This window comes from Pristis pectinata, chromosome 7 (genome assembly GCF_009764475.1).
Source record: "Pristis pectinata isolate sPriPec2 chromosome 7, sPriPec2.1.pri, whole genome shotgun sequence".
Lineage (NCBI taxonomy): Eukaryota > Metazoa > Chordata > Chondrichthyes > Rhinopristiformes > Pristidae > Pristis > Pristis pectinata.
In genome coordinates this window covers 77,161,290-77,187,430 of record NC_067411.1, presented here as the reverse complement: position 1 = coordinate 77,187,430, position 26,141 = coordinate 77,161,290, and the positions used below count along the sequence as shown (strand labels likewise).

The 26,141-nt window shown below is 39.3% G+C and overlaps 1 protein-coding gene across 1 annotated transcript in view; it reads left to right on the top strand.

The window, feature by feature from the left end:
- The window catches only part of vps13a (vacuolar protein sorting 13 homolog A), a 283,508-nt gene that overhangs the window by 152,627 nt on the left and 104,740 nt on the right, over positions 1-26,141 (top strand). Inside the window, 5 exon segments of the mRNA XM_052020712.1 lie at positions 3,208-3,309; positions 8,028-8,186; positions 12,464-12,725; positions 16,007-16,167; positions 16,906-17,021. Coding sequence (XP_051876672.1) covers positions 3,208-3,309; positions 8,028-8,186; positions 12,464-12,725; positions 16,007-16,167; positions 16,906-17,021 — 800 coding nt within the window.

Below are 26,141 nucleotides of genomic sequence, written 5' to 3'. Positions count from 1 at the left end.
CTCCTCCAACTTTTCCGCTTTTCCCTCTTGCAAGGACTGACCTTTAACAGCATCTCCTAAACCTTTTTGATTTTTAATTGCCTGAAAGCAAGCATTGGGCCCAGCTTCCTTCTTTTTCTTCAAAAGGGCACAATTAGATATCACGTGGCCAGGATTCCTACAGTAATAACAAGTACGCTCAACAGGTTTCTCCAGCCCTGGCTTCTTTTCATCTTTTCCTTTTTGATTACCTCCCAATTTAATCTCTGGTTTACCTGGATTGTCCTTGTAACTCTTTTGAAAGGTTTTAGGTTGTCCCCATTTGGATTTATGGGTTAAAGCATAATCATCTGCCAACCTAGCAGTTTCTTGTAAAGTTTCCACTGCCTTTTCATTTAAATATGTTGTTAATTCAGCTGGAACACATCTTTTAAAGTCTTCCACTAGTATCAATTCTGTCAATTTATCAAAATCCCCATCTACATTTTTAGCCATGTACCATCGTTCAAAACATATTCTCTTTCCATTGACAAATTCCATATAAGTCTGATCTGCAGATTTCCTCAAGTCTCTGAATTTTTGTCTGTAAGCCTCAGGGACCAATTCATAGGCCTTCAAAATAGCTTGTTTTACCTTGGTATAATCAGCTGCATCCTCAGCAGACAAAGCAGAATAAGCTTTTTTAGCTTTACCTTTAATCACACTCTGTACCATAAGAGCCCATCCTTTCCTTGGTTAGTTTGAACTCACAGCAACCTTTTCAAAATGTTGGAAATACTGATCAACCTGATCTTCTTCAAACGGAGGGACTAATCGAACCTCCCTACTGGCTGAAAAACCATCATCAGAATCAGATTCCGAACTCCTACGCTTCATTTGTAACTCATGCTGCCTCTGTTTCTCCTTCTCCTCACTATCCAGCTCCATCCTCTTCAATTCCATCTGCTTCATTGCTAGATCAGCCTCTATCTTCATCTGAGTTATCTTTTGTTCGGCCTCTAATTTCTCTCGCTAGGCCTCTATCTTTAACTGGGTTTGCTCTCGTTCGGCCTCTAATCTCTTTTGTTCTCGTTCAGCTTCTAATTTATTTTGTTCTCGTTCAGCCTCTAACTTTGCCAGCTGCACCTGTGCCTCAGAAATTGCTATTTCACTGCCAGGAAACTGTTTTAACACTTCCTTCTCAAACACCTTCTTTTCCACATAATGGCCAGCTATCAGTCTCTGAATATCTGCCTTCCTCATAGACTGCTTTACTTCTGTAAGGTTTAGCCTTGTAGCAATCTTTATCAAATCATCCTTTTTCGCCACCTCCAATCCCTTTTGGCTTGGTGACTCCAAAAATGCCTTAATATCCATTGCTGCTGGTTTCCACACACACAAGCCAATTAAAAAGAATTTATCAGACCTCCCTCAAAAATCTTTGGATTGAATCCCGAACAAATCTTGTCAATCTGGGGTACAATCCCAGACGACACTCGTTAACCTTGGGAACTATCCCGGACGGAATCTTGTTAACCTTGGGAACGATCCCGGACGAGCCCCCAATTTTGTCACGAACCAGCAACAAAAGAAACACACTGAGCATGATTCAGTGTTAAAAACTATTTTATTAATCACTACTTATGATAATACGTAAAATAAAAGTAAAAATGTTAGTATGTTAGAATTCAAAAATGTTAAACCTCGAACGTTAACCCCAAAACTAAACTCTTCGTGTGCGTGTGTGACAAAGTCCAAAACTCCCAGTTCCTGAATGGTTCTTAAAGTTCAGTTCCGCAAGCCATAAGGTGAAACATGAGCAAGGGCTTCTTCAACAACCACCGTTGTCTGAAGATAAGATGTAGATGTAGAAAAACATAGAGAGAGAGTACATACGAAATCCAAATGTTCCACGATGGAACCCAAACGACACTTCAGTGTTTACTCGGTAGTGACTTCCTCACCCCGAAAAGCATCCGAACCGTGGTCGTCCACACACAAATACCTGTTTCCTTCTACAGGTCAGCAACAAAGTGAACTCCACTGGATTACTTCCAACTTCCATACATGGATTTCAGTGGCAAACACAGTTATTGTTTCTCATCCATCGATAGAGAAAACAAGCAGGCTGGTGTCTCTCTCCCTTCTCTCTCTCTCCTTCTTCTTCTTCTGACTTCTTCAACAACGTCATTACGTCCTTTATCTTCTATTGATGTAAGCATGCCCCACACACACATACACACACTCTCTATCTTAAAGGGACTTTCACTGAGTCCGTAACACTAGTCATCTTTATGTATATGCATTGGAAGCAGTTCAGAGGTTTTCTAGACTAATGTTTAAAATTAGCATGTTATCTTCTGAGGAAAGCTTGAACAGGCTAGGTTTGTATCCTGTGTAGCTTAGAGTGAGAGCATGACTGAATCATAAAAGATCCTGACTGATCTTGGTGGTTGTGGTGTGGTGAGGATGTTAAGTGTGGCAGAAACTTCAACTAGTGGTCATTGTTCAAAAATAAGGGGTTGGCCTTTTAAGATAAATGGGATTTAACTTTTTTTTTCCCTGAGCATCATGAGCCTTTGGAATACTTTATCAATGGTGGTGGAAGCAGTGTTTTTGGGGAGATGTAGATATATCTCTGGTACACTGGGGGGATGAAAGATCATAACAGGTAGACATGAACTAATTTAAAGTTGGAGCAGGCTCATGGGTCCAAATGGCTTACTCCTTAGAGTTTATATGCATGTTTTTAATGCCACTTTAGTAGATGTGGTGGAACAACCAGCTAGAGAGCTTAATTCTGGTGGCTGCGTCTTCAATTAAGATGTGGCTTCATCGTTTATTGTGCCCATTTCACTCCATCTTAATGTCATGTGGGTGAACAAAACTGACTGAATCACAATCAGGACATAAGGATCATCCATTTGGCACTTTTGATTAAAAGACCCATGAAGAATTACTTGTTTAATCTTAATGAATTTGTAGAGTATTGATCAGTGGAATTATGGGTTCTGTTTTCCTACCTTTTCATGATGTGCTTATAGATTTTTTTTGCCACCCGTGGACTCTGATCAGCTCAAACATTGAACTGCAGTTTGGGCCATCGAGGACCATTTCTAGAGATGGATAGATTTGCAAGACTATTATTCTCCTGTTTTGCCAGCAGAACAGAATAATAAATGTCTAAGTAAAACTGTAATGGAGTTGTAAAATGTATTAAAGATAATGAGACTATATTTTATTCACTAGGTGCATTACTACAATGAAGTACTTGCTGTATGGGAACCACTACTTGAACCATTAGAGATAGAAAACAGTGATGAATTTAGACCTTGGGAGCTTGGGATCAAGGTATGTTTGTTCAATATAATCATGTGTCTAGAATATATTGATTCAGATAGTTACAGAAACAAAATAAATCAAGAATGCATTTAATGATAAGAAGTGCAGTTTGTTCAAAATGCCTTAATCAAGATATTTTAAATTGTTCACTGGTTAGGATAAGGGCAATGCTATCATTAATTATGCATCCTTAATTGTCCTTGAATTTAAGAGTGAATCACTTAGCTGGTCAAGAGTTGTGTGAAGATTAGACCATGTAAAGATGGCAGACTTCCTTTCCTGAAGTGAACTAGAAGTTGTACACCAATCTGGTAGTTTCATAGTTACTGCTACTGAGAATAGCTTTTTTTTTAAAAAAGCAAGTAGGTCGGGATTTAATTAATTATTTGTGTTTTAAAATCCCCCAGCCGCCAGGGTGGGATTCAAGCACGTGTTTCCAGATTAATACATTGATTGCTAGTCCACTAATTTAACCTTTATTCTACCATCCCAAGTTAGGCTGAGAAAGAGAAGTTAACATTCTGACATGTTAACGTGGTTGGGTTTGAAACTCAATTTAATTGCATAACAATATTTTGTGTTTCCACAATATGCAACTGAGGTTTTCTCTCCCCGGAAGCAAACATGCTAACATTGTTACAAATCAACCCAGAAATTCAAATGGACACTTCCATGCAGGCGTCAACATAGAACAATACAGATTAGGAACAGGCCCCTCAGCCCATGATGTTGTGCCGAACTAATTAAAGTAGTAATTAAATGCCTGACTAAACTAATCCCTTCTGCCTACACAATGTTCATATCCCTCCATTCTCTGTACATTCATGTGCATATTTAAGAGCCTCTTAAATGCCTCTATCATACTTACCTCCACTACCACCCCTGGCAGCACATTCCAGGCACCCACCACTCTTTATTTAAAAAAAATTTGCCCTGCACATCTGCTTCGAACTTTCCACCTTTCACCTTAATTGAATGCCCTCTAGTATTAGACATTTTGACCCTGAAGGAAAAAGATACCGACTGTCTACTCTGTCAATGCCTCTCACAATCTTATAAACTTCTATCCAGTCTCCCCTCAGCTACTCCAGAGAAAGAACCCAAGTTTGTCCAACCTCTCCTTTATAGTACATGCCCTCTAATCCAGGCAGCATCCTAGTAACCTCTTTTGCATCCTCTCCAAAGCCTCCACATCCTCCCTAAAATGAGGCGACTAGAATTGAATACAATAATCCAGATGCGGCCTAACCAGAGTTTTATAAAGCTGCAATGCAACTTCCTGACTGTTTAACTCAATGCCTCAGCTAATAAGGGCAAGCATGCCATACTCCATCTCTATCACCCTATCAACCTGTGTAGCCACTTTCAGGGAGCAATGGACTTGGACTCCAAGATCCCTTTGTACATCAAAACCGTAAGGGTCCTGCCACTAACAGTGTACTGTCCCTTTATATTTGATCTCCCGTCTCACATTTGGCTAGATTAAACTCAATCTGCCATTTCTCCGCCCATATCTGCAACTGATCTATATTCTACTGTATCCTTTGGCAATTTTCTACATTATTCAAAACACGACCAATCTTATGATCCGTGAACTTACTAACCCACCCATCCACATTTTCATCCAGGTCACTTGTGTATATATCACAAATAGTAGAGGTCACGATACAGATCCTAGTGGAACAGCACTAATCACGGAATCCCACCCAGAATAAGTCCCATCACCCTTGTGGAACTGACAAAATTTGTGCCTTTGTGTACAGAGTAACATCATTCTCATTGCAATGCTCCTTTCAGAGCACAATGTTTTATTCACAGACCACTGTACTTTGAACCTCGGGACTTCTCCACCCAAGGCCCCCAACCACCCAGCTCATAAATCTGATTTTTTTTTCCTCAACACTCTGTGTCAATTCCCCAGAATACTTTCCAGCCATGTAATGCTCCTGACCCATTGATATCCCAGGTCCTCAATCTTCATCACAGCCCTCCTCCCTCCCATTCTCCCAGCTACTTGGCTGAACATTAGCCCTGATTCTTCTTGATGACCATACCATTCTGGCCAGTTCTTGACAACCTTGCCCCAATCATGGCCCTCCAGCATCTGATACTCGTTCCATCAGCCACCCTCCCACAGACCCAACTTTGGTCGAGGATGGCACATTTTACATTTTGGGAAATTTTAACTCCCCTTTAGTAACACCTGAAATTTGCATTGGTGGAGGGGGTGGGGATCACAACCAAAATGGTCACTAACAGCAGTGCTCATCCTACTCATGTTTGTGTTCACTTAAATTTCTGTGATGTTTTAATGTTTGTAATATAACACTGAAAATTGCTTTGTTAATCTAATATTAAAGCCAAGATAGTTGGTCACCTGACATTATTTCACCACATTTTTTCTACTAACCCCTTTCCTGTCATCTTATAGCATTTATTTTATAGCCTGTTTTGAACTTGAGTTATAAGTATTCTTTTGCCTTTCTTATTAATGAGATCTCATTATAGAAGAAATAACGGCCAAAAGTACCTTCCTTGATGAAAAGCATTACCCTGCCTCCCTTTTGGCCTATTCTGTAACACTTGTACAATGTGGAATGTTGAGCACCATCCAAGTTGTCTGCAATCATATTATCTTAATAGCTATTAGATCATACATCATCACTGGAACCCTTGATTCCCACACTCCTTTCCACATTTCTGGGGCCCTGTTTCCCACACTCCCTTCTACCTCGCTGGGTTCACTATAACGTTATAAAGAAAGGAATTAAATGTATTGGAGTATTAATAGAATAACATCCATTGTCTAGGAAAATCTGACAGTACTGCATCACAGATGTCCCAAGCATGCCTTATTATTGGGGTTTTACAGTGTAATTGTATGACAGAGAGTACTTAAGAGCCACACATAGGCCCTACCGGGTAAGGATGCCTAAAGGACATTAATGAACTAGATGATTTTTGCAATAATCTTATTGTTTTTGCAGCTATTATTAGTAAGATTGCATTAGTAATTATTAATTATTTTTCCAAAATCCACACATTTAAATTCCACAATGGGATTTGAACTTGCTTCTCTAGATTGTTAGCAAAGGCACCTGAATTACTCATCTGATAACCAGTGAGCCAGTCATAACCACTGTACTACAGTCATCCTGTTTACTGTGATTTGATGATACTTCACTCACTCACTTTGATTATATTCATGTCTTGGTGCAGATATGTCAGTATTACTCCTAGTTAACATTCTAATACTAAAGTAAGGTGCAGTCTTTCAAGAGGTAAATGCCAGGCCGTGATCAGAGGCTCATTTGGCTGAATACAAAAGATCCCACAGTACTAAGTTAATAAAGTTAGGATAAATACTTGCCAGGATCAAATCCAAAAGAAGCTACAAGTTTAGGGATAGGGACAAATCATTGAAAAGCACATGCATGCACACACAATACACACACCAGCCATTTGGCAGTTCATTCTGGTATTCTGCTTTCTGAACAAGTAAGAACAAGTAATGAATTAGTCCTGCTCTTTTGGCATGACCTTGCAAATTTTATTTTTGTGTATTTGTAAGTATTTGTGGAATCTGAGAAACCAGGTATTTGGGAGTTTTGAGGCTAGGATGGATTTGGACATGGAAGTCAGTGTAATGGGGTAGAGAAAATGCTAGGAAAGGGTGGATTTTGAAACTTCTGAGTAACTTTTGTGAAAATTGGGCATGGATCAATATTGAGGAAGACAAAGGTGATAACACTAAAGAAACCTCAGCTGTTTTGAAACTGGTTCAGAGAGTTTTGACTAAATGTGAGCTAGTATTCCAAGGCGGAGTACAAGGTTAATGGTAGGATTCTGGGGAGTGTGGAGGAGCAGCGGGATCTGGGGGTTCATATCCACAGATCACTGAAAATTGCCTCTCAGGTGGATAGGGTAGCTTATGGGATGTTAGCTTCCATAAGTCGTGGGATCGAGTTTAAGAGCCACGAGGTAATGATGCAGCTCTTCAAAACTCTGGTTAGACCACACTTGGAGTACTGTGTCCAATTCTGGTCGCCTCATTATAGGAAGGATGTGTAAGAGTTGGAAAGGGTGCAGAGGAGATTTACCAGGATGCTGCCTGGATTAGAGAGTATGCATTATGAGGAGAGACTAAGGGAGCTAGGGCTTTATTCATTGGAGAGGAGGAGGATGAGAGGAGACATGATAGAGGTATACAAAATATTAAGAGGAATGAATAGAGTAGACAGCCAGCGCCTCTTTCCCAGGGCACCAATGCTCAATACAAGAGGGCATGGCTTTAAAGTAATGGGTGGGAAGTTCAAGGGAGATGTCGGAGGGAGGTTTTTCACCCAGAGAGTGGTTGGTGCATGGAATGCGCTGCCTGGGGTGGTTGTGGAGGTTGATACGTTGGTCAAGTTCAAGAGATTGTTAGATAAGCTTATGGAGGAATTTAAAATGGGGGGATATGTGGGAGGAAGGGTTTAGTTAGCCTTAGGCGTGGTTTAAAGGTCGGCACAACATGGTGGGCTGAAGGGCCTGTATTGTGCTGTATTGTTCTATGGTATTTTAGTATTTCAGTTGGATGAATCTACAACATTTGGAGCAACTGCTTAGTGAAAGCCCTTTCTCCCATTAATCCTTTCATCAACTTGAACACTTCAACATGAATCTCATCTACAAAATACCCTAAATATTTATCTGTACTAATAAATGACTGGCATATTTCTCACCAGATAAAGAAGAAGGCTATCAAAGCAAGGAATAATGCAGAAAATGAAGAGGAAAATCTCCATACTCCTGCATTTAAAACAGTTATTCATGTCTCTTCAAAAGACCAACTCAATATTACCATGTCAAAATGTGGTTTAACCATGCTCAATAATTTAGCTATGGTAAGATATCAGTTTTTAAAAGCTTGTAGGTTTTCCAGTAGTATTTCACTGACACATTGGTTGATGCACTGTTTTATGAAATTAACTTTACAGAAAGTTTAATATTCTTTTAAGGGAATATATTTAGGTGATTGACTTCTTTAAGGGCTCAGAATTGAAATGCTGGAACTGAGTCCAGACCCAACGTTAGCATCAAAATAATCCCAGAAATTGTGGCAGAGATAGCATACTAATTACAATCCCATCAAGTTTCTAGGATTATATCATGAAGCATTTAATTCTTGTTTGGAGGCCAACATGCCAAGAATATTTTGATGCATGGTGTTTCTGAAAATTTTTAACTGGTATCTGTGAGCAATTTGTTTTTTTTGGAGTTAAGATTATAATCTATTAATGGGTACTGTAACTGAACTTCATTGCATTTGAGTGCTCTTTAGGCAGATAGTAGCTTCTAGTAATTCACACGTTTTTTTAAACTATCTATTTTTTGGGATCAGGCATCGTTGACTCCAATATTTATTGTCCCCCTGCCCCACCTCATGAAGGTGGTGGTGAGGTGCCACCTTGAGATGTTGCATTCTTTCTGCTAAAGGTACTACAACAATGATGGAGGAAGTTCCAGGAAGTAGACCCTGAAGTCCTGAAGGAATTCTCATGTATTTCCAAGTCTATGTGATGTGTAATTTGGAAAATAAGCAGGTAGTTGAGTGATCCCATGCATTTGAAACCCTTGTTTTTGGTGGCAGAATTTGCAGGTTTGTGAGGTGTTGTTAGGGTAACCTTAACAAGTAACTATTTGCAGTGTATTTTGTAGATAGTACACTTTGTAGCCACAATGTTTGAGAGATGGAGAAACCAAATGTTTATGAAAATGGATGGTGCTCTAATCAAGGTGGCTGATTTTCTTCCTGGATGGCACCAAAACCCCTGTTTTGTTCAACCTACATTAAATATCCCATCAAACTCAATGTTTGTGCCTTGTAGATAGAAAACATTCATGACTTGCTGAGTATTTCCAGCATTGTCTTATTTCAGATTACCAACAATTGCAGTGTTTTGTGTATCATGGTTCTAGTATTTTTATTTGTCTCTTCTATTCTCATTTACTGTATGTCCCTTAGTTTGCATTTCCTGCAGACACACAACCTGTCATTAACAAACATTCACCATCTTCTATCCGCTGTCATTTGTCAGTTGTTAGTTGGTTTCTAGCTTATCACAATGCATTCTTTTGTTTTTTGCCCCTTCCTTGTATCTCTGCAACTTAAAACGTGTTTGATTTCTAATTTTTCCTTGTTCTGTTAAAAGGTAATCAACCTGAAACATTAAACAATTCCTTCCTTCACAGATGCAGTCTAACTTGCTGAGGATCTAGCATTGTCTGCTTTTTTTAGATTTCCACTTTTTTTTTGCTTTTTGACCTGAAAAGCTAACTTTATTTATTTCTTCATGGATGTAATCTTACCTGAACGTCTGCAAAAAAAAAAATTACATTCACAATTTTCCTCCCTGCTCTTCTCCACCCTGCCCCATCTTCCAGGGGAATAATAAATGGGTTCCTTTGGGGGGAAAAAATATGTCTATAAAGTTACAGGTGTTATGATACAATTGGAAACTAGAAATGATAGCATGCTTAATGTTTAAGGCAGCACTGCATGGAAGCTCCTTGTTCTGTGATGCAATATACCTCAGCAAGCAATGCTCAAAGTATCATGTGAGGTAGATATTCAGACCTTTCTTGACACGTTTGTGTCATACCCCATTAGTTTCCTCAATGGCTGATGCAAGCCAAGTCTGGCTATTGTCCTTCAGAAAGACTTTAGGGTACTATTGAATCACTTCTGTTAGCAGACATTGGAATCCTTTATGAAGAGTACATTCTTTCCTCTTGTTTGCCTCAGTTACATGTAACAGGACGCACTGATACATCAGCTAAAGCAGCATTATGTTTGAATGGTCACAGCTCGCATGTAGAAGGTTCTGTATCATTCAACTTTAAGTCTGGAGTTCAGGACTGCCAAGTTCACAACCTCTCAATTGTGTACTGCCATGGCTCACGCATCTCATTGGCCCATGACACAGGCATAATGATGAACTTGTTTAAGATACTGTTTTATTGATAGGATTCTGTAACTGTACTTGAGTCTGATCTTTTGATAATCTGGAGATGGCTCTCTCAACTTGATATTGGTGGAAAGAACCACTCAGTGATGGAATTTGAGACATTATTCTAATTCTATAATGCATTGTTCCCAGTAGCTCTGAAGAATTAAAGTTGGCGTTTTTAAGTTTAAATTTTAAAACAAGGTGTGTTTTACTTACTAATGGCAGACTTAAGGAATTTATTAATGTTAAATTGAGATTTATAATAAATTCAGAACCTAAAGACTGCCAAAGAAGTAGTCATGACCTGAAGTTGGTGGTTACAATGTGGTCTCTCATATATTGGGGAAAACCAAACACACATTACAACCTTTAGGACCCACAGTTTCAGATTCCAGTCTTTTATCTCTTTCCCAGAATTCAGCTTTCTTTTCCCCCTATTCTGGTAATTTCACATTTCGTGCATTTCCAATTTACACCAATTCCATACATGCATTATTCATTAGCCTGTGCTACCCACTTTCAACTGGCACCACCACATATGTTATTTAATTGCTTCTACCCTCTACTTTGTCACTGACCTTCCTTTTTGTTCTCTCTGCTGCTTTTCCTTTCTCAACAACTTGAAACTTTTTATCTCTAATTTTCCCCAATCCTGATGAAGGGTCAAAGTTGTGAAGCAATGGGCTGGCTCAAACTGATCAGGACTAATCTCATATTTGCCTTCTGTGGGACTCCCATGCCATACCAACCCAATGTCTTGGATGTGCCACTGCTGCATCTGGATTTGTCGCTGATGGCAAGAATTAAATAATTTTTTTAAAGTATGAAAGACTTTTTAAAAAAAATTTGCTTTTCCCTCACACATTCATTACAAAAAAAACTTCAAAGGAGGCTTAACTATACTTAAAGGAAGCTCTTCAGCCCCATTCAAATGAATTTGCTGAACTAGGTATAGTCCAGTTACGAAGTGTGCCTGACCTTTCAGCTCAGTACAATGAGGAACTACAGCTAGGACAGTATGGGGAGTGGGAAGTCCAATGCCATTGCAGTGTACAGAGGTGAAAATCCAGAATGTGCTGATGTACAGAATTGTATATGGCAGCCACTGGCAGTTCTCTACAGATTCACAGCCTGAAAATTGACACGCTTTCGTCCATTAACCCTTTTTTCCAAAATGCTGTTTGACCCACAGTGTATTTCCATAGTATTCTGTTGTTATTTCAGGTTTCCAGTATTTTGCTTTTGTATATTTGTAGTTTTCAGCAGAGGTAGCATCAGTATTGTTGATGAAAATGACTTTTACTGTTAATTATTGTTCTATGAAGTGCTGATGTTTTAATTGTGGTTAATAACCACATTTATGAACACACTTGGAAGTTCAGACCAAATGGAATTGATTCCGAAGATTAATCTTGATCTCCTAGTGAAAGCACAGAGCAGAATCACTTTTAATAAATTGCACAACCACTGTGCAACTCCCATTTTGTGTCACAAAAACATCCTAAGCTGTTTCAGTTTAGTAACACAATCTTCAACCTAAACAATAGCTCTGTTTCTCTTTCCACAAATGCTTCCTTATCTACTAGGTGTTTCCATCATCTGTCAATTTTTATTTCATATTCCTAGCATTTGCAGATTTTTGATTTTAATTTACAATTCTCTCGCAGGAGTATTTTCAAAGACACAGTTGAACCAAGTAAGGGAAGATTGGAGTAGATAAGCAAAAGCTTTGTCAAAGAGCAAACTTCTAAGCAGCTTTTTGAAGGAAAGAGATGAAAAGTTATGATGTTTTGAGAGGGTGTTCCAGACATTAGGGCCTTGGCAGTGGACAGTGTACTTGTTTAAAGTGGAGCAATTTAAATTTAGGCATCAGTGGCCATTCTCTCCCCCTTTGTTATATTTGCCAACTAATGTAATCAGATGTTTGTGGTTAATAGTCCTTGGTCGAATAAAAAAAAGACCTTACGAAGTAGGCAACCTATCCGCCTTGGCAAAGCATTTGAGTTAACGCTGTTCCTCTCTCCAAAAAAATTACTGTAAATTAACTGGATAGCTGTATTCTTCAGTAATGTATGCAAGACAATAAATTAGAGGTTTTTAGATATAATTGTCATATTTTTAAGAATTTGATTGGATGAATGGTGACTTATATTGCGTGTTTTACTTTCTAGGCATTTGCTGAAGCTGCTGGTAAAACAAGTGACGTTTTTCAGAAAGACCAAGCACCTTTTGCAATAAAGAATTCCCTTGGACTTGATGTTACAATTTATCCTAGTGATTCATTTGTTGTCATCAATAAAACAAGGCTAAAAAACAGTTATGAACTTAAAAATGGAGAAGTTCTTGATATGGATTACCAACGGACAACAAATGAACAGGAGCTTCTATCAAACCTGACTAATGCAAGCAGCAAATTGTTTTATATTTCACTGAGTAAGTATATTCCTTTTTCTGGAAGAGAACTATTAAAGGAATAAATGTTGGTTTATTATCTTGTCTTCAAGCATATCAAACTGTTTGGCATGTCTCTAAAATGCATTTGGTTGAGAAAACAGAGCACCTTGGATTAGTTCACCACTTCCATGATGTGTTCAGCATTGCTTTTCAATCTGTCCAGCTCCATTGCAGAAATATTACTGCAAAAGTTCCTCTATGTGATGTTCTTGACCCCAAAATCTTCATGGAATCTATACAGTGATTCAAGGTACAGTTGAGGACCTTGGTGCTGACTTTCCCAGTGAGAGACAGTAGTGAGACATCTCTCAGTTACCACAGTCAGATTTGTCTCCTTTATTGAAAATGGTCATGATTATGGCTTCTCTGTCCTCTGATAGATCTTCCTTTTCCCAGAGGTAGTAAATTTGTGACTGAACTTCTTTACCACCAAGTTTTAACATTTTAGTGGGCAAGTCACCTTTCTTCTGAGGTCTTGTTATTTTTTTGAGCTGGGATAGGACCTTCTCCATGACTTGTCTGTCAGGGTTGACAGGCCTGTATATATTGCTGTGAGACAAAGATCGGAGTTACAGTTGAAGCAATTTTCAAATTATTCTTCCTGTGGATGTTGCTTGTTTCTCTGTCCTGATGAGTTCACCCCCATTCTTCGTTTTCACTGCCTTCAGTTGCCTACAGAACTTTTGAATAAATCTGGAGCTCTCATTTCAATCCTTGTGGTTGATTAGCTCCTCAGTTTCCTTGTCATTCTCAAAGTAAAATAAAAACTGCTTGAAATCTGAAATACAAACAGAAGATGCTGGAAACACTCAGCAGGTCAGGCAGCAACTGTGGGAAGAGAAACTGAGTTAACATTTAATGCCAGAGACCCTTTGTCAGATCTGTGTCATTACCCCAATACTTTTGTCAGTTTTTCTCGTCACTTCTCAATTCTAACAAACTTCTCATGTGAACAGAACTAGTCTTCAAAACTAATGGGAAACTGTTCAACCTTTTGGTGAATCCATTCTAGAACCAAGTTCATCCAGACCTCAAAGATTGAGTTGTACTGTGCAAATGAAACTTGCACTTGTGCACTATCAGAAGCTAAGCTCCAAGATGCTGATGATTCATTCACCAAAGGATGCAAGGGGATGGCCTTGTACTCAACATGTGCAAGACCAAGATCCTTGACAACCTGTCCACCAACTACATTGACCTCTAACAAGACCCTGGAAAATAAGAACCACTTTCCATGTCTCCGGAGCCAGTTCTCAGCAAAGGCAGACACTGATGAAGTTCACTGATGAAGTTCACTGCTGCTTTCAATGTGCCAGCACAGCCTTTAGTGAACTGTGGAAAAGGCTATTTGAAGATCAGATACAAGTCCTGGACAAAAGTCATGTCTACCAGGCAGTGGTGATCCCTGCCCCCATCCCCACCCCCACTCTAGAATTCTGAGATCTGGACCTTTCCACAAGGTAATGAATTAATTAACGCCAATACTGTCTTTGCAAAATCCTCCAAATGCGCTGGAAAGAGAAGCGAAATCAACATGTCCCTCATTGAGGCCCTACACAAGTTCTGTAGACTGTTGGGCAGACCATGTCATTTGCATGCTCCTCACCAGATTCCTGAAACTGACAATCCTATTATGAGCTTAAATGAATAGTTTAATCAATTTCCACTAAAGAGAAGGACCTCATTGTTGGAAAATTTGGGAATGCAGGTGGTGAAATTCTAAACAAGTTATCATTGAAAAGGAGTAAGTGTTATGTCTTAGCAGGATTAAAGTTGGATAAATCACAAGGGCCTCATGACATGTATATCAGGCTGTCATGGGATGCATATTGAGTAGGGAAGATTTTTTTGGAAGGCATTCCAAATGACGCCGAAGAATTCTTTCCACCCAGAGAGCGGTTAAAATCTGAAATGAATTACTTGAGAGATGGTCGAGGCAGTCTCCCAAAGCATTGAAATATCTAGATGAGCACTTGAAATTGCCAAGGCATAGAAAGCCACAGGTAAATGCTGGAAAATGGAATTAGTATAGATGGGTACTCTGGTTGGCATGCACATGATTGGCAGAAAGCATGCTTTTATGCCTTATGACTCTGCCTAGTAATCTCTTCCCATGACAGACAAAGAAAGATTGAAGTATGTGCTCAATTCTTCCTTCAAGTGTAATTTTCTTACCAATTCATGGTAACCACAGGCCCATGACTGCTCAAAACAAAGGAGGGGCGTTTGTGATGATATTGTGTACCTCCAGGCTATGTATTGGGACATAGGAGCCCTATATAAATATATAGGCACCACCTCACAAGTTACCCACCTGTGTCCCCTGTCCTGCCCCATCTCTGGAAGAGACTACAGTTCCTACATTGACCTTATTAGCAGTCAAAGCGTGAACTTTGTTAACAGTTAATTCTCGAGTCTTCAGAGCCCTCCAAACCAGAATGGAAGCATGTCATCATCAGCCCCAAGGGACTGTCTAAGTAGGAGTACTCAGTTCCACTCTCAGTTCCTCATGGTGACAGCTTGTGCCCACATGAGGCATGGTCTGAACAATGCTCAGAGTTAAGTGGCAAGTAACATTTCTGCCACATTGCCAACCAATAACCATCTCTATCAAGAGCATCTTAACTGCCTCCTCTTGGCATTCAGTAGCATCACCATTGCCTAATCACATACCATACTATCCTGAAATCACTGGATCAGCCCCTATACTACTGTAGCTTCAAGAGCAGGTCAAAGGTGGATAGTCATTGGAAAGTGAATCACCACCTGACTCCAAAGACAAATCAGGAGTGGTGGATTAATATGCTCTTGCCTGGGTGAGAGCTGCCCCAGTGTTTTAGGGTAAAAAAAAAGTTGACACCATGTCAGTAATTCTTTGTCACTGAGTTGAAAATGCTGGAACTGATATCCTATAAGCACCTGAAGGAACAGTTCAGAAAGGCAATTTGCCATAAGCTAACACACATGCTCAGTAACAAAAAATGGAAAGGTAGTAAGTGTTGTCCTTGCCAAGGGTGTTCAAATCCTGACCACAAACAAAGAAAAGAAAATTCCATTTTAGTTTTGATTAAAATAGAAGCAAATGTCTAATTATTTATCGTGAAGGCAAATAAATGTGTCAATTGTTTCTATGAGCACAATGTTTTTAAATCTCTGAATCGTCTATAGAATTCAATGTATTCATTTGGGGACTTAGTAATGTATGTCACTTTGAAATATCATTCTTGATCAATAAGACATTGTCCTTAAATTTCATGCAGCTCCTCAGGGCCACACTGCAGCTGACAAAATTCCACTAATTAAGTTAGGTCGCCGTCTGTACACCATTACACATGAGGAATCAATTGTTGAGCGAGCCATTGTATGTCAGATTGATGCTGTGCAAGGAAGCAAGAGAATAACAATTCGTTCTCCTGTTCAGGTATACAATTCATTTCAGCCACTGCACTTAATATTGTCACTTAAATATGCTAACCTTTATTAACAGATTACTTTTTCAATTTTCCTGCTTTGGGCAGCTATGTATTTTCCAGATACTGTGATCTAAAAATGGAAATGTGCCTAACCACACTACAGTATGCTCACCAGATAAACCATTGTTTATTTTTTAAAAATTGTGGAGTAGGAATATTATGAATGCATGAGTCATGTAAACCATCAACAAAGCTGTAATAACTCATCTATTTTGAATCAAATCCTTTCATAGAACTGATGTTTGGATCATCTGAGGTATTTCCAATGGTTTCATTTTTCACGCTAGGTGGTTCATGTTCTGCTTGGGTGTAATAGGGTTTAATGGATAATGGAATTATTATTCTTGTATATATTTGCAGTATCAAATATAGATTGCAATTCCTATTCAGCATCTGGCAGCCTTTAAATTATTCCTTTGCAGACCATGGTGGAAGCCCTGCACCAATGTTTTGAATTGTAATGCAGTCACATGAATCCTGCTCCTTTTATTATACTCTGGGGTATCAAAAGGTAGTCTAATACAAGGAATTTCAAATAGGAAAGTCATTTTTTTTTTAATCTCTCCATATCTTTCTGTATATCAACTACCAAAAGTGAAAATAGATAATGCAAACATTGGAGTTTGTTTTGAATATATAATATTGTCCCTCATGGAATTCACTTAAATTAACCTTGTTACTTGCAGATAAAAAATCACTTTTCGTTGCCTTTCAATGTCTTTGAAGATGTGGAATCAGATTTGAAAATGCTGGGTACAATTCAGCCAAATGAAGATTTTAATGTGCCTCTGCTTTCTTACAGGTATTTGAGTTAAATAATATTGTCCTAAGTATCTTAATTTTGCATGGAACAATTTGCTTTGTATTGTTACAGTATAGATGACATGTCAAAGCCTTGTGTAATTTTATCGAGACATCCCTGCTCTTGTATAACACTATTTTCCATCCTAACTGCAGGATTGCTTTAAGTGACTGGTGTATAAGGACTCCCAGGATTCTTTGTATATCAACATTTCCCAATCTATTGCCATATAAATAACACCCTACCTTGCTATTTTGCTTATTGAAGTGGATACCTTCACTGTTATCCATGTTATACAATGCTTGCCATACATTTGCCCACTTTTCTAAATTGCCTTTTAGCCTCTTTGCATCCTCCTCATAACTTGTAGTCCCATCCAAGTTTGTGTTGTCAGCAGACTAACAAATAAGACATTTGGTAGTGTAGCGGTTAGTGTAATGCTATTACAGTGCCAGCGACCCGGGTTCAATTCCAGCCACTGTCTGTAAGGAGTTTGTATGTTCTCCCCATGACTGCGTGGGTTTCCTCCTGGTGCTCCAGTTTCATCCCACATTCCAAAGACTTATGGGTTAGGAAATTATGGGCATGCTATGTTGGTGCTGGAAGCATGGCGGCTCTTGCAGGCTAGCCCCAGAACACTCTATGCAAAAGATGCATTTCACTGTGTTTCTCGATGTACTTGTGACTAATAAAGATCTGAATCTGTTTTGCTCATCCAAATCAATAATGTATGTTATAAACAGATGAAGGCCAATCAATGCAGTAACCCAATAGTCATCACTGATTTATTCCTATTTTGTTTTCAGTCTGTCAACCAGCCAGATTTATCACCCCAATCCCATGTGCTGTAATTTTGCATACTATCATCCTATTTGGGACTTCATCAAAGACTTTCTAAAAATCCAACCATACAACATCCATTAGTTAGCTGTTATCTATTCTACCAGTTAAATCCTGAGAAAGAAATCCATTTCATTTGTCAAACACTATTTCCCTTTAATAAGTCTGTGTTGACTTTGCCTAATCCTGTTGATAATTTTGTGTCCTGTTATCACATACTTTTATAATAGACTCTACTAATATTAGGCTCACTGGTCTATAGTTCTCGGGTTTCTTTGATTCTTTTTTGTTGAAATGAAGGGCAGTTGACCAAAACTGTAATCTGTCTCCTTTTCTTTTCTGATGCTAATGAAAGTGCTGTGCATTTACACCACTTCCTGTTTTTATGCAAGAAATGAAGAAGTAGTCAATTGGATTCAACATTGGCTTAGCGGGAGAAGCCAGAGAGTGGTGGTAGATGCTTGTCTCTCTGACTGGAGGCCTGTTTCTAGTGATGTGCTGCAGGGATGTTTATCATCTATATTAATGATTGAGATGATAATGTGGTAAACTGGATTAGCAAATTTGCAGATGACATCAAGATTGGGGGCATAGTCGACAGCGAGGAAGGCTATCAAAGCTTGCAGCGTGATCTTAACCAGATGGGAAAATGGGCTGAAATTGGCAGATGGAATTTAATGCGGACAAGTGTGAGGTATTGCACTTTGGGAGGACAAACCAGGGTAAGACTTACACAGTGAATGGTAGGGCTCTGAGGTGTGCAGTAGAACAAAGGGACCTGGGAATATAGATTCATAGTCCTTGAAAGTGGCATCACAGGTAGATAGGGTCATAAAGAGAGCTTTTGGCACTTTGGCCTTCATAAATCAGGGCATTGAGTACAGGAGTTGGGATGTTATGTTAAAGTTGTACAAGATGTCGGTGAGGCTGAATTTAGAGTATTGTGTGCAGTTCTGGTCACCTACCTACAGGGAAAGATATTAATAAGCTTGAAAGAGTGCAGAGAAAATTTACAAGGATGCTGCCAGGACTTGAGGACCTGAGTTATTGGGAACAGTTGACTTTATTTCCTTCAGCAGAGGAGAATGAGGGGAGATCTTATAGAGATACAAAATTGAGAGGTATAGATAGGGTGAATGCATGCAGGCTTTTCCCCCAAGATTGGGTGAGACTAGAACTAGAGGACATAGGTTTAGGGTGAAAGGTGAAATATATAAGGGGAATCTGAGGGGAAGTTCTTCCCTCAGAGTCATTGGAGTGTCGAATGAGCTGCCAGAGGAAGTGGCAGATGTGGGTTCAATTGTAACATTTAAGAGAGGTTTGGATAGGTACATGGATGGAAGGGGTTTGGAGGGATATGGTCTGGGTGCAGGTATATGGGACTAGGCAGAAATCAAGCAGTATGGACTAGATAGGTCAAAGGGCCTGTTTCTGTGCTGTAGTACTCTATGAATGTTTCAAGTAAGGTTCTCCTTTGAGCCCGGGTGAGCCAATCTCAGTTTCAGAAGGTGTAAGTTTATCTTCCAGCAATAAGCATTTCCATAAGATTCCTTGAGAAGCAAAAAAAAGTTAACAAATATTAAGCATGTTAAGATGAACCATAATGGAATTGCAAAATCAGAGGCAATCCCTAGCATTGTCGGTTTAATTTATAAAGTAATTCAAGGTTCTTCACAGAACAGAACAATTTGTAATATATTGTTCGTTACAGTTTAAGTAGTATAATGCAGTGGAATTCATTTTTAGTTTTCTCTGACTATAGTAAATTGGATTTTACCCATTATTTCTCAATGAATAACATTATAGGTCCTCTTCAGGTTATGAATGCCTGACTTGTATACAGCCTGTACATACGAATGAGGGCTTGAGAGACCGGCAGGATGGATTTGCCGGCTGCTGTGGAGCTGCAGGCATCTTCTGCTGCCTGGGGACTCAGTTCACGACTGCATTTCCAATTTGCAAACTATCCGGTTTATGAACAGTTCACAGGAATGGAACTGTGCCCTAACCTGGGGAGGACCTGTACGTAGAATTTTGATACTGCCAGGAAGAGAGAATGTGAGACAGAAAAAGAGACATGGAGATGCAGAAAGGTTTCAGGCTTTCCAGAGTCTCAGACCTTAACAGTTGCAGGCACGGATGCCACTGCTGGAGTGGTGAAAATAGGGGATATAAAAAAGACCAGAGCTGGAGGAGTCCAAGGGTTTTGAAGAACTGTCATTCTAGAAAGCACAAGCAGGAGAAGGCAAATAGATAGATTTGAATACACAGATGGAAGTTTTAAAACAGAAGATTTCTTTGTCAAATTCGAAGCCCAGGATAAAAGCAGATGAATTAGAAGTAGACCATACAGTGATTCAACCCTGCTCTGCTATTCAAGTAGCTCAAGACTGACCCTCTGCTTCATTTTCTTTCCTTCCTTATTTCCACGACCCTTGATTCCTTTATTGAATAAAAATCAAATTGATCACAACCGTGAGTATCCTCATCCACCACATATCCAAAGATCTTAAGTCGAAATTTCCAAAAAAAATCACAATACACTGGGTGAAGAAACATCTTCCTCTTGGTCCTAAATAGCATACCCTTTATTCTGAGGTAAATTCCCACTAGTTTTAAGTCTTCTATTCATAGGAAACTGTCTCTTTAGCATTCATTCCTTCAGTCCTTTTTAGAACCATACGTATTTCAATAAGATCACCTCTCATTCTTAAACTCTAGAAAATGTAGGCTAATCCTACTCCATCTCTCAACATAAGGCAGAACCTTGTAATAAAGGCCAATATAGTTCTTGTCTTAATTTATTTACATGATTAACCTTTTCAATTTATTCATTTTTGGGCAGCTGGGAGTCAGTGATGTTAATTATCCATAATTGCCCTTATTAAGCTGGTGGTGAACTGAATTTAGGAGCTGTGGCAATCCTGGTGAAGATACTGCCATAATACTGTTGTGTTGTAAGTTCTAGGACTTAAACCCCAACAATAGTAGTGCAGGAAATGAACATTTATGGTGGTGTACAGGGTATCAATAAAGTGGGTTGCTTTTTCCTGGATGGTGTCAAGCTTTTTGTAAGTTGCTGGGATGCCACTCATCCAGACAGCAAGAGGATGTTCCACCACACTTCCAACCAGATGGTAGAAAACCTTTGTGGTGTCAAGTGATGAATCATTCACAACAGGAAACTAAGCTCACATCCATTCATGGCCTGGTATTTACGAGATTGATCCAGCTGAGATTTTAGTGAATGCATGTCAATGGTAAGGAACTCAGTGATGGTAATGCCATTCAATGTCATGGCTAACAGGTTAGATGGTCTCTTTTTGAAGATGGTCATTGCAGGCTCTTCTGTGGCACATGTGTTATTAGGTCTTACTGTAAGTTGCTCAATTAACTGAGGAGTTGCAAATGGAATTGAAAATTATACATTCATTTGTGAACATCCCCATTTCTGACCTTTGGAAGGAAGGTTAATGATAAAGCAACTGAACATGATCGGACAGAGAACACTGCCCTAAAGAGACACTGCAGTGATGCCTCTTTGAATACAAAACACCAAGAATTCACAGCACGTATTGTGATGTGCTCAGGTCGGAATGCTTGACTTCCAAGCACTGGAATATTTTTCCCATGATGTTCCCATATTCTTCTGTTGTGTTTCTTTGTAATTTTTGACAGTCATTCTGCATATCCCACAATAGTCAATTTCGTCTAATAATGTGATAGCCATCACAGTGCCTTTTCTTTACTTTTGGATGGCTGACAGTCAACATGATTGAATGCATCCTAGAAAAGCTAGATATTCTTTGTTCTTCTACAAGTTTGCCCTAACATGTGTCAATTTGCATCCCAATTACTATCATAAAACTCTCCCACAGGACATCTTGTGTTTTGTAAACTGAATTTCTTAAGAACTTTCTGAAGTCTCTTATCAATAGAGATTTGTATTCCAAGGTCATGTTGTGGATTTTTTCCTCTTTTTCTCATATTTTCTTCAGATATAAAAGGAGGTGATTTGGCCATTTGAGTCTTTGTACTTCTCAGAGCATTCACATCAGTCCCATGCCTTCACTAATTTCCCTGTAGTCTGATCTTTGCCTTTATGTGCCTCTCTGTCATTGGAAAAGATTGTCAGGTGGACAGAGGAATAGATTCAAGGATGTGCTCAAGACCTCCTTGAAGGAAGTTAACACCCCCATTAACTCCTTTGAATTTCTGACTCATGACTGCTCAATGTGGAGAAGGAGCATTCAAGATTAATATTACCAATCTCAAGGCTGTGCTCAAGTATGGAAGGAATGCACCACCTTACAAACTGCCCACCCCATCGTGTACATAAAGCCTTATTTATGAAAGAGTTTGCAATTTCCACATTGGTCTCATCAGTCAGCTCAGAATCCACAAACTGGAGTGGAAGCAAGTTAATCCTTGATCATAAGGAGTAAGAAAATAACTGCATGGGCCCTTATTTCACGTTACAACCTATTTTTTGTAAAGGTACCTTTCGAATACCTTTTGGAAGTCTATATGAATCACTGATTCCCTTTATCTATCCATGTGGTTGCATCCTCTTAAGTTTAGATTTGCTATATATGATCTCCCTTTGACAAAACCTAGTTGACTCTGCTTAATCATATCTCTCGTCATACCTTTTTATACTGCATTCCAGCATTTTCCTGATAATTGACAACACATTAATTGGTCTACAATTTCCTGTTTGTTTTCCTGCTGTATTCTTGAGCAGTGGTCTTACATTTTCTAACTTCCAGCCTACTGGGACTGTTTCAGAATCTCTGGAAATTTTAAAAAAAATCAGTACTTTGGGATCTATTTTCTATGCAGGAACCTCTTCTGAAAACACTCAGGTAGGTACATCTGTAAGATCCAGAGTATTCACCAGCTTTTGGTCCCCTTAATTTTATAACTTCCTTCTCTAAGTTCCACACTTTCCATAGATGCTTGGTTCCCTAACCTTTTGTCTTCTACTGTGAACATGGATATAAAATATTTGTTTAGTGCTCATGCTACATTATTCCCAGTTTTAACTTCTCCTGTCTCTACTGTCGGACTTCACTTCCACCTTTTTGCTCAAGTTAACTTTTTTGTGCATCTTCATAATCATATCTGCCTGTTGGCTTAACGTACTATACATGAGTAACAGTATCACAATTCAGAAATGTGCTAGCTGTATCAGGTGCTTTGAAATTACTTGTAATTCAGTATCTCTAAATGGAGGATATGTTACAGGTACTGATTTGGGATATACCAATGCTGTTTTCAAATTATGATGTATGTAGTTTATTTAGAACCAACCACCAGCCTGCATGATTTTTTATATAACTAATACTTAAATGATTTTCCAATGCTAAAGTCATAACTAGAATGTTTTGCCCAAATAGGAAGGAACTTAGATTTATAAAGCTCTTTTAATGCCTTTTGTATGCTAACGCAACTTAAAGTCAGTGAAATACTTTTTAAATGCAGTCACTGGTAATATAGAAAATTGGGCTAGTAATTAATACATAGTAAGTTACTGTTTGCGATTTTTAATTTGTACTTTTTAATTAATTCACGTGGAATGTGGGTGGCATTGACGAGACTAGTTTTTAATACTCATGCCTACTGGCTCTTTAGTGTGTGGTGAGTCACCTTCAGCTGATGTAATGCTTGTGAAATTGGGTGGCATGCTGTTTGAATGGAATCTTGCAGGTGTTGCCAACTGCAGATTTGCCTTATCCCTCCAGGTGGTAGAGTTTGTAGATTTAGGAGATTCTGTGCACTTTGGAGATGGTACACACTGCAACAACAGTGCATTTGTGATAAATGTAATGAAAGTTTAGATTTTTAGAATGTCATTCAAGTGGTCTGGATAAAATCAACCTGCTTCAATGTTTTTGTTTTAGAACTGCACTGAATATGGAAGGTATGTCATCACCTTTATTGATGTATCTTGCAGATGCTGAGAAAAAGATTAGGAACCTGGGGTGCTAAAGCTGTGAAGCAACAGTTCTACCTGCTGTACTGCCCCTAACTCTTGGTGATGACTGATTTAATAAACCTTAGTTTCCTGAAGCGTTACTCCTCACTGAGGTCAAATTAGGAACATAGGTCCCTGCATAAATTGTGGATATGGTTTACAAGCATTAGCGCTTAATGCCCCTCCTCATTTAGTATCTCCATTCTGGCCTGTGTAGTCTGTTTGCGGCTCCAAGTTATCAGCAACCAATTTTAGTGCCAGACTCAAATCCAATGAAAGGATGTTTGAAGTATTCAAAAGGCAGTACAGCTAAATAGAAGCTACCAGAGTATTGTGTAACAGATTGCTGAAGTTATAACTGCAAGTAAGGATACCTTTATAAATAAAGATTTTACTGCGCAAGTCCTGCACTGGAATGTGACTAAAAACTGACATAATTCAGAAGTGTGCTTAGAGATGGTATATGAACCAAAAATATTGGAAGTGTTCTGTAGATCAGTATCTGTGGTGAGAGAAACAGAGTTAATGTTGAAGTAAGGATGTTTCGTCTCCTGTGTTTGCATAGAAAGGTACCATGAGAAGGGGAGTGGGTATTGAAGATGGAAGAATGAGCCAGGGAACTGCAGAGGAAATAGTCCCCTTCAGAATGCTGTAGGGGAGGGGAAGATGTGTCTGTTGAAGGTGGTGGAAATTATGGAGGATACTTTGATTCTGGTGGAATGGGAAATGATCAGAAGGGGAACCCTATCTTTGCCCTGAATGGAAGGAGAGGTGGTGAGAGCCAGAGTGCAGGAAAAGGAACCAACATTGTTGAGAGCCGAGTCAACTACAGTGGAGGTGAAACCATGGTTAAGGAAAAGGAGTGCATCTGATGTGGAAGGATGTCAACATCAGAACAGATATGACAGTGCCAAAGAAATTGGAGAATGGGATGGAGCTTTTCCAGGGAGCAGAGTGAGAGGAGGTGAAGTCAAAATAGCAGCTGGAGTTGTGGGCTTGCAGTGAATATTAAGATGAAAGTAGAAAAGTTGAGTGAAAGGGAAAGTCTGAGATAGATCATGTGAAAGTAAGAGAAAGTTACTTAAGTTAAGGAAGACTAACCTGCCTCTGCAAACAAGAGTTGCTGTAACAGCTAGCCCCCTAAAATGGATGTAAAGGTTCCATGGTGCCAGTTTGACAAAGAGCAGGAGGGTTGTCCTGAGTGTCATGGCCAAAACTTAGCATTGAATCAAGATCATTAAAAGAAGTTAGTCTAGTAATTATCATCTGACCATGCCTGGCAGCTTAGTGCATGCATGTTGGTTATTGCATTTTCTACCTAACGTAGCTGACAGCACTTCCAAAGTGTTTGAGTGGTTGTACAGCCCTTTGAATGCCACCTGGGCATGATGGGCACCTTGTTTGCTGTGGTTTAATTTTTTTAAACAAAGAAAAAATTGTTTATCTACTGTCTTTCATAAGAGGAATTTATATACTGTCTTTCCTAGAGCACTTTACATTGTGTATTTTTGAAATATAATCACTATTGCAGCAGTGTAGTTATCCCTTAAGGGATAGCTCACCTTTTCTTCAAAATAGTGCCGTGGGATCTTTTGTATTTAACATGGAACAGTATGGACGCTTTGGCCCACGATGTTGTGCCAGCCTAAGTAAACACCTACTCACTGATCAATCTAACCTTTCCCGCCCACACAGCCCTTAAATGTCCCTATTGTATCAGCCTCTACCACCACCCTCGGCAGTGCATTCCAGGCACCCACCACTCTGTATTTAAAAAAAAACTACCTCTGATTCCTCCCCTAAACTTTCCTCCTCTGACTTAAACTGATGTCCTCTGGTATTGGCCATTGCTGCCCTGGGGAAAAGGTGCTGGCTGTCCATTCTATCTATGCCCCACATAATCTTATACACCTCTATCAAGGCACCTCTCATTCTGTGTTGCTCCAAAGAGAAAAGCCCTAGCTTGCTCAGCCTTTCCTCATGAGACATGTTCTCTAATCCAGGCAGCATCCTGCTAAATCTCCTCATCACCCTCTCTAAAGCTTCCACATCCTCCTTATAATGAGGTGAGCAGAACTGAACACAATACTCTATGGTCTAACTAGAGTTTTATAGAGCTGCAACATTACCTCACAGCTCTTGAACTCAATCCCTTGACTAATGAAGACCAGCACATCATATACCTTCTTAACCACCTTATCAGCTTGCATGGCAACTTTGAGGAATCTATGGACTTGAACCCCAAGATCACTCTGTTCCTCCACACTGCTAAGAATCCTGCCATTAACCTTGTACTCTGCCTT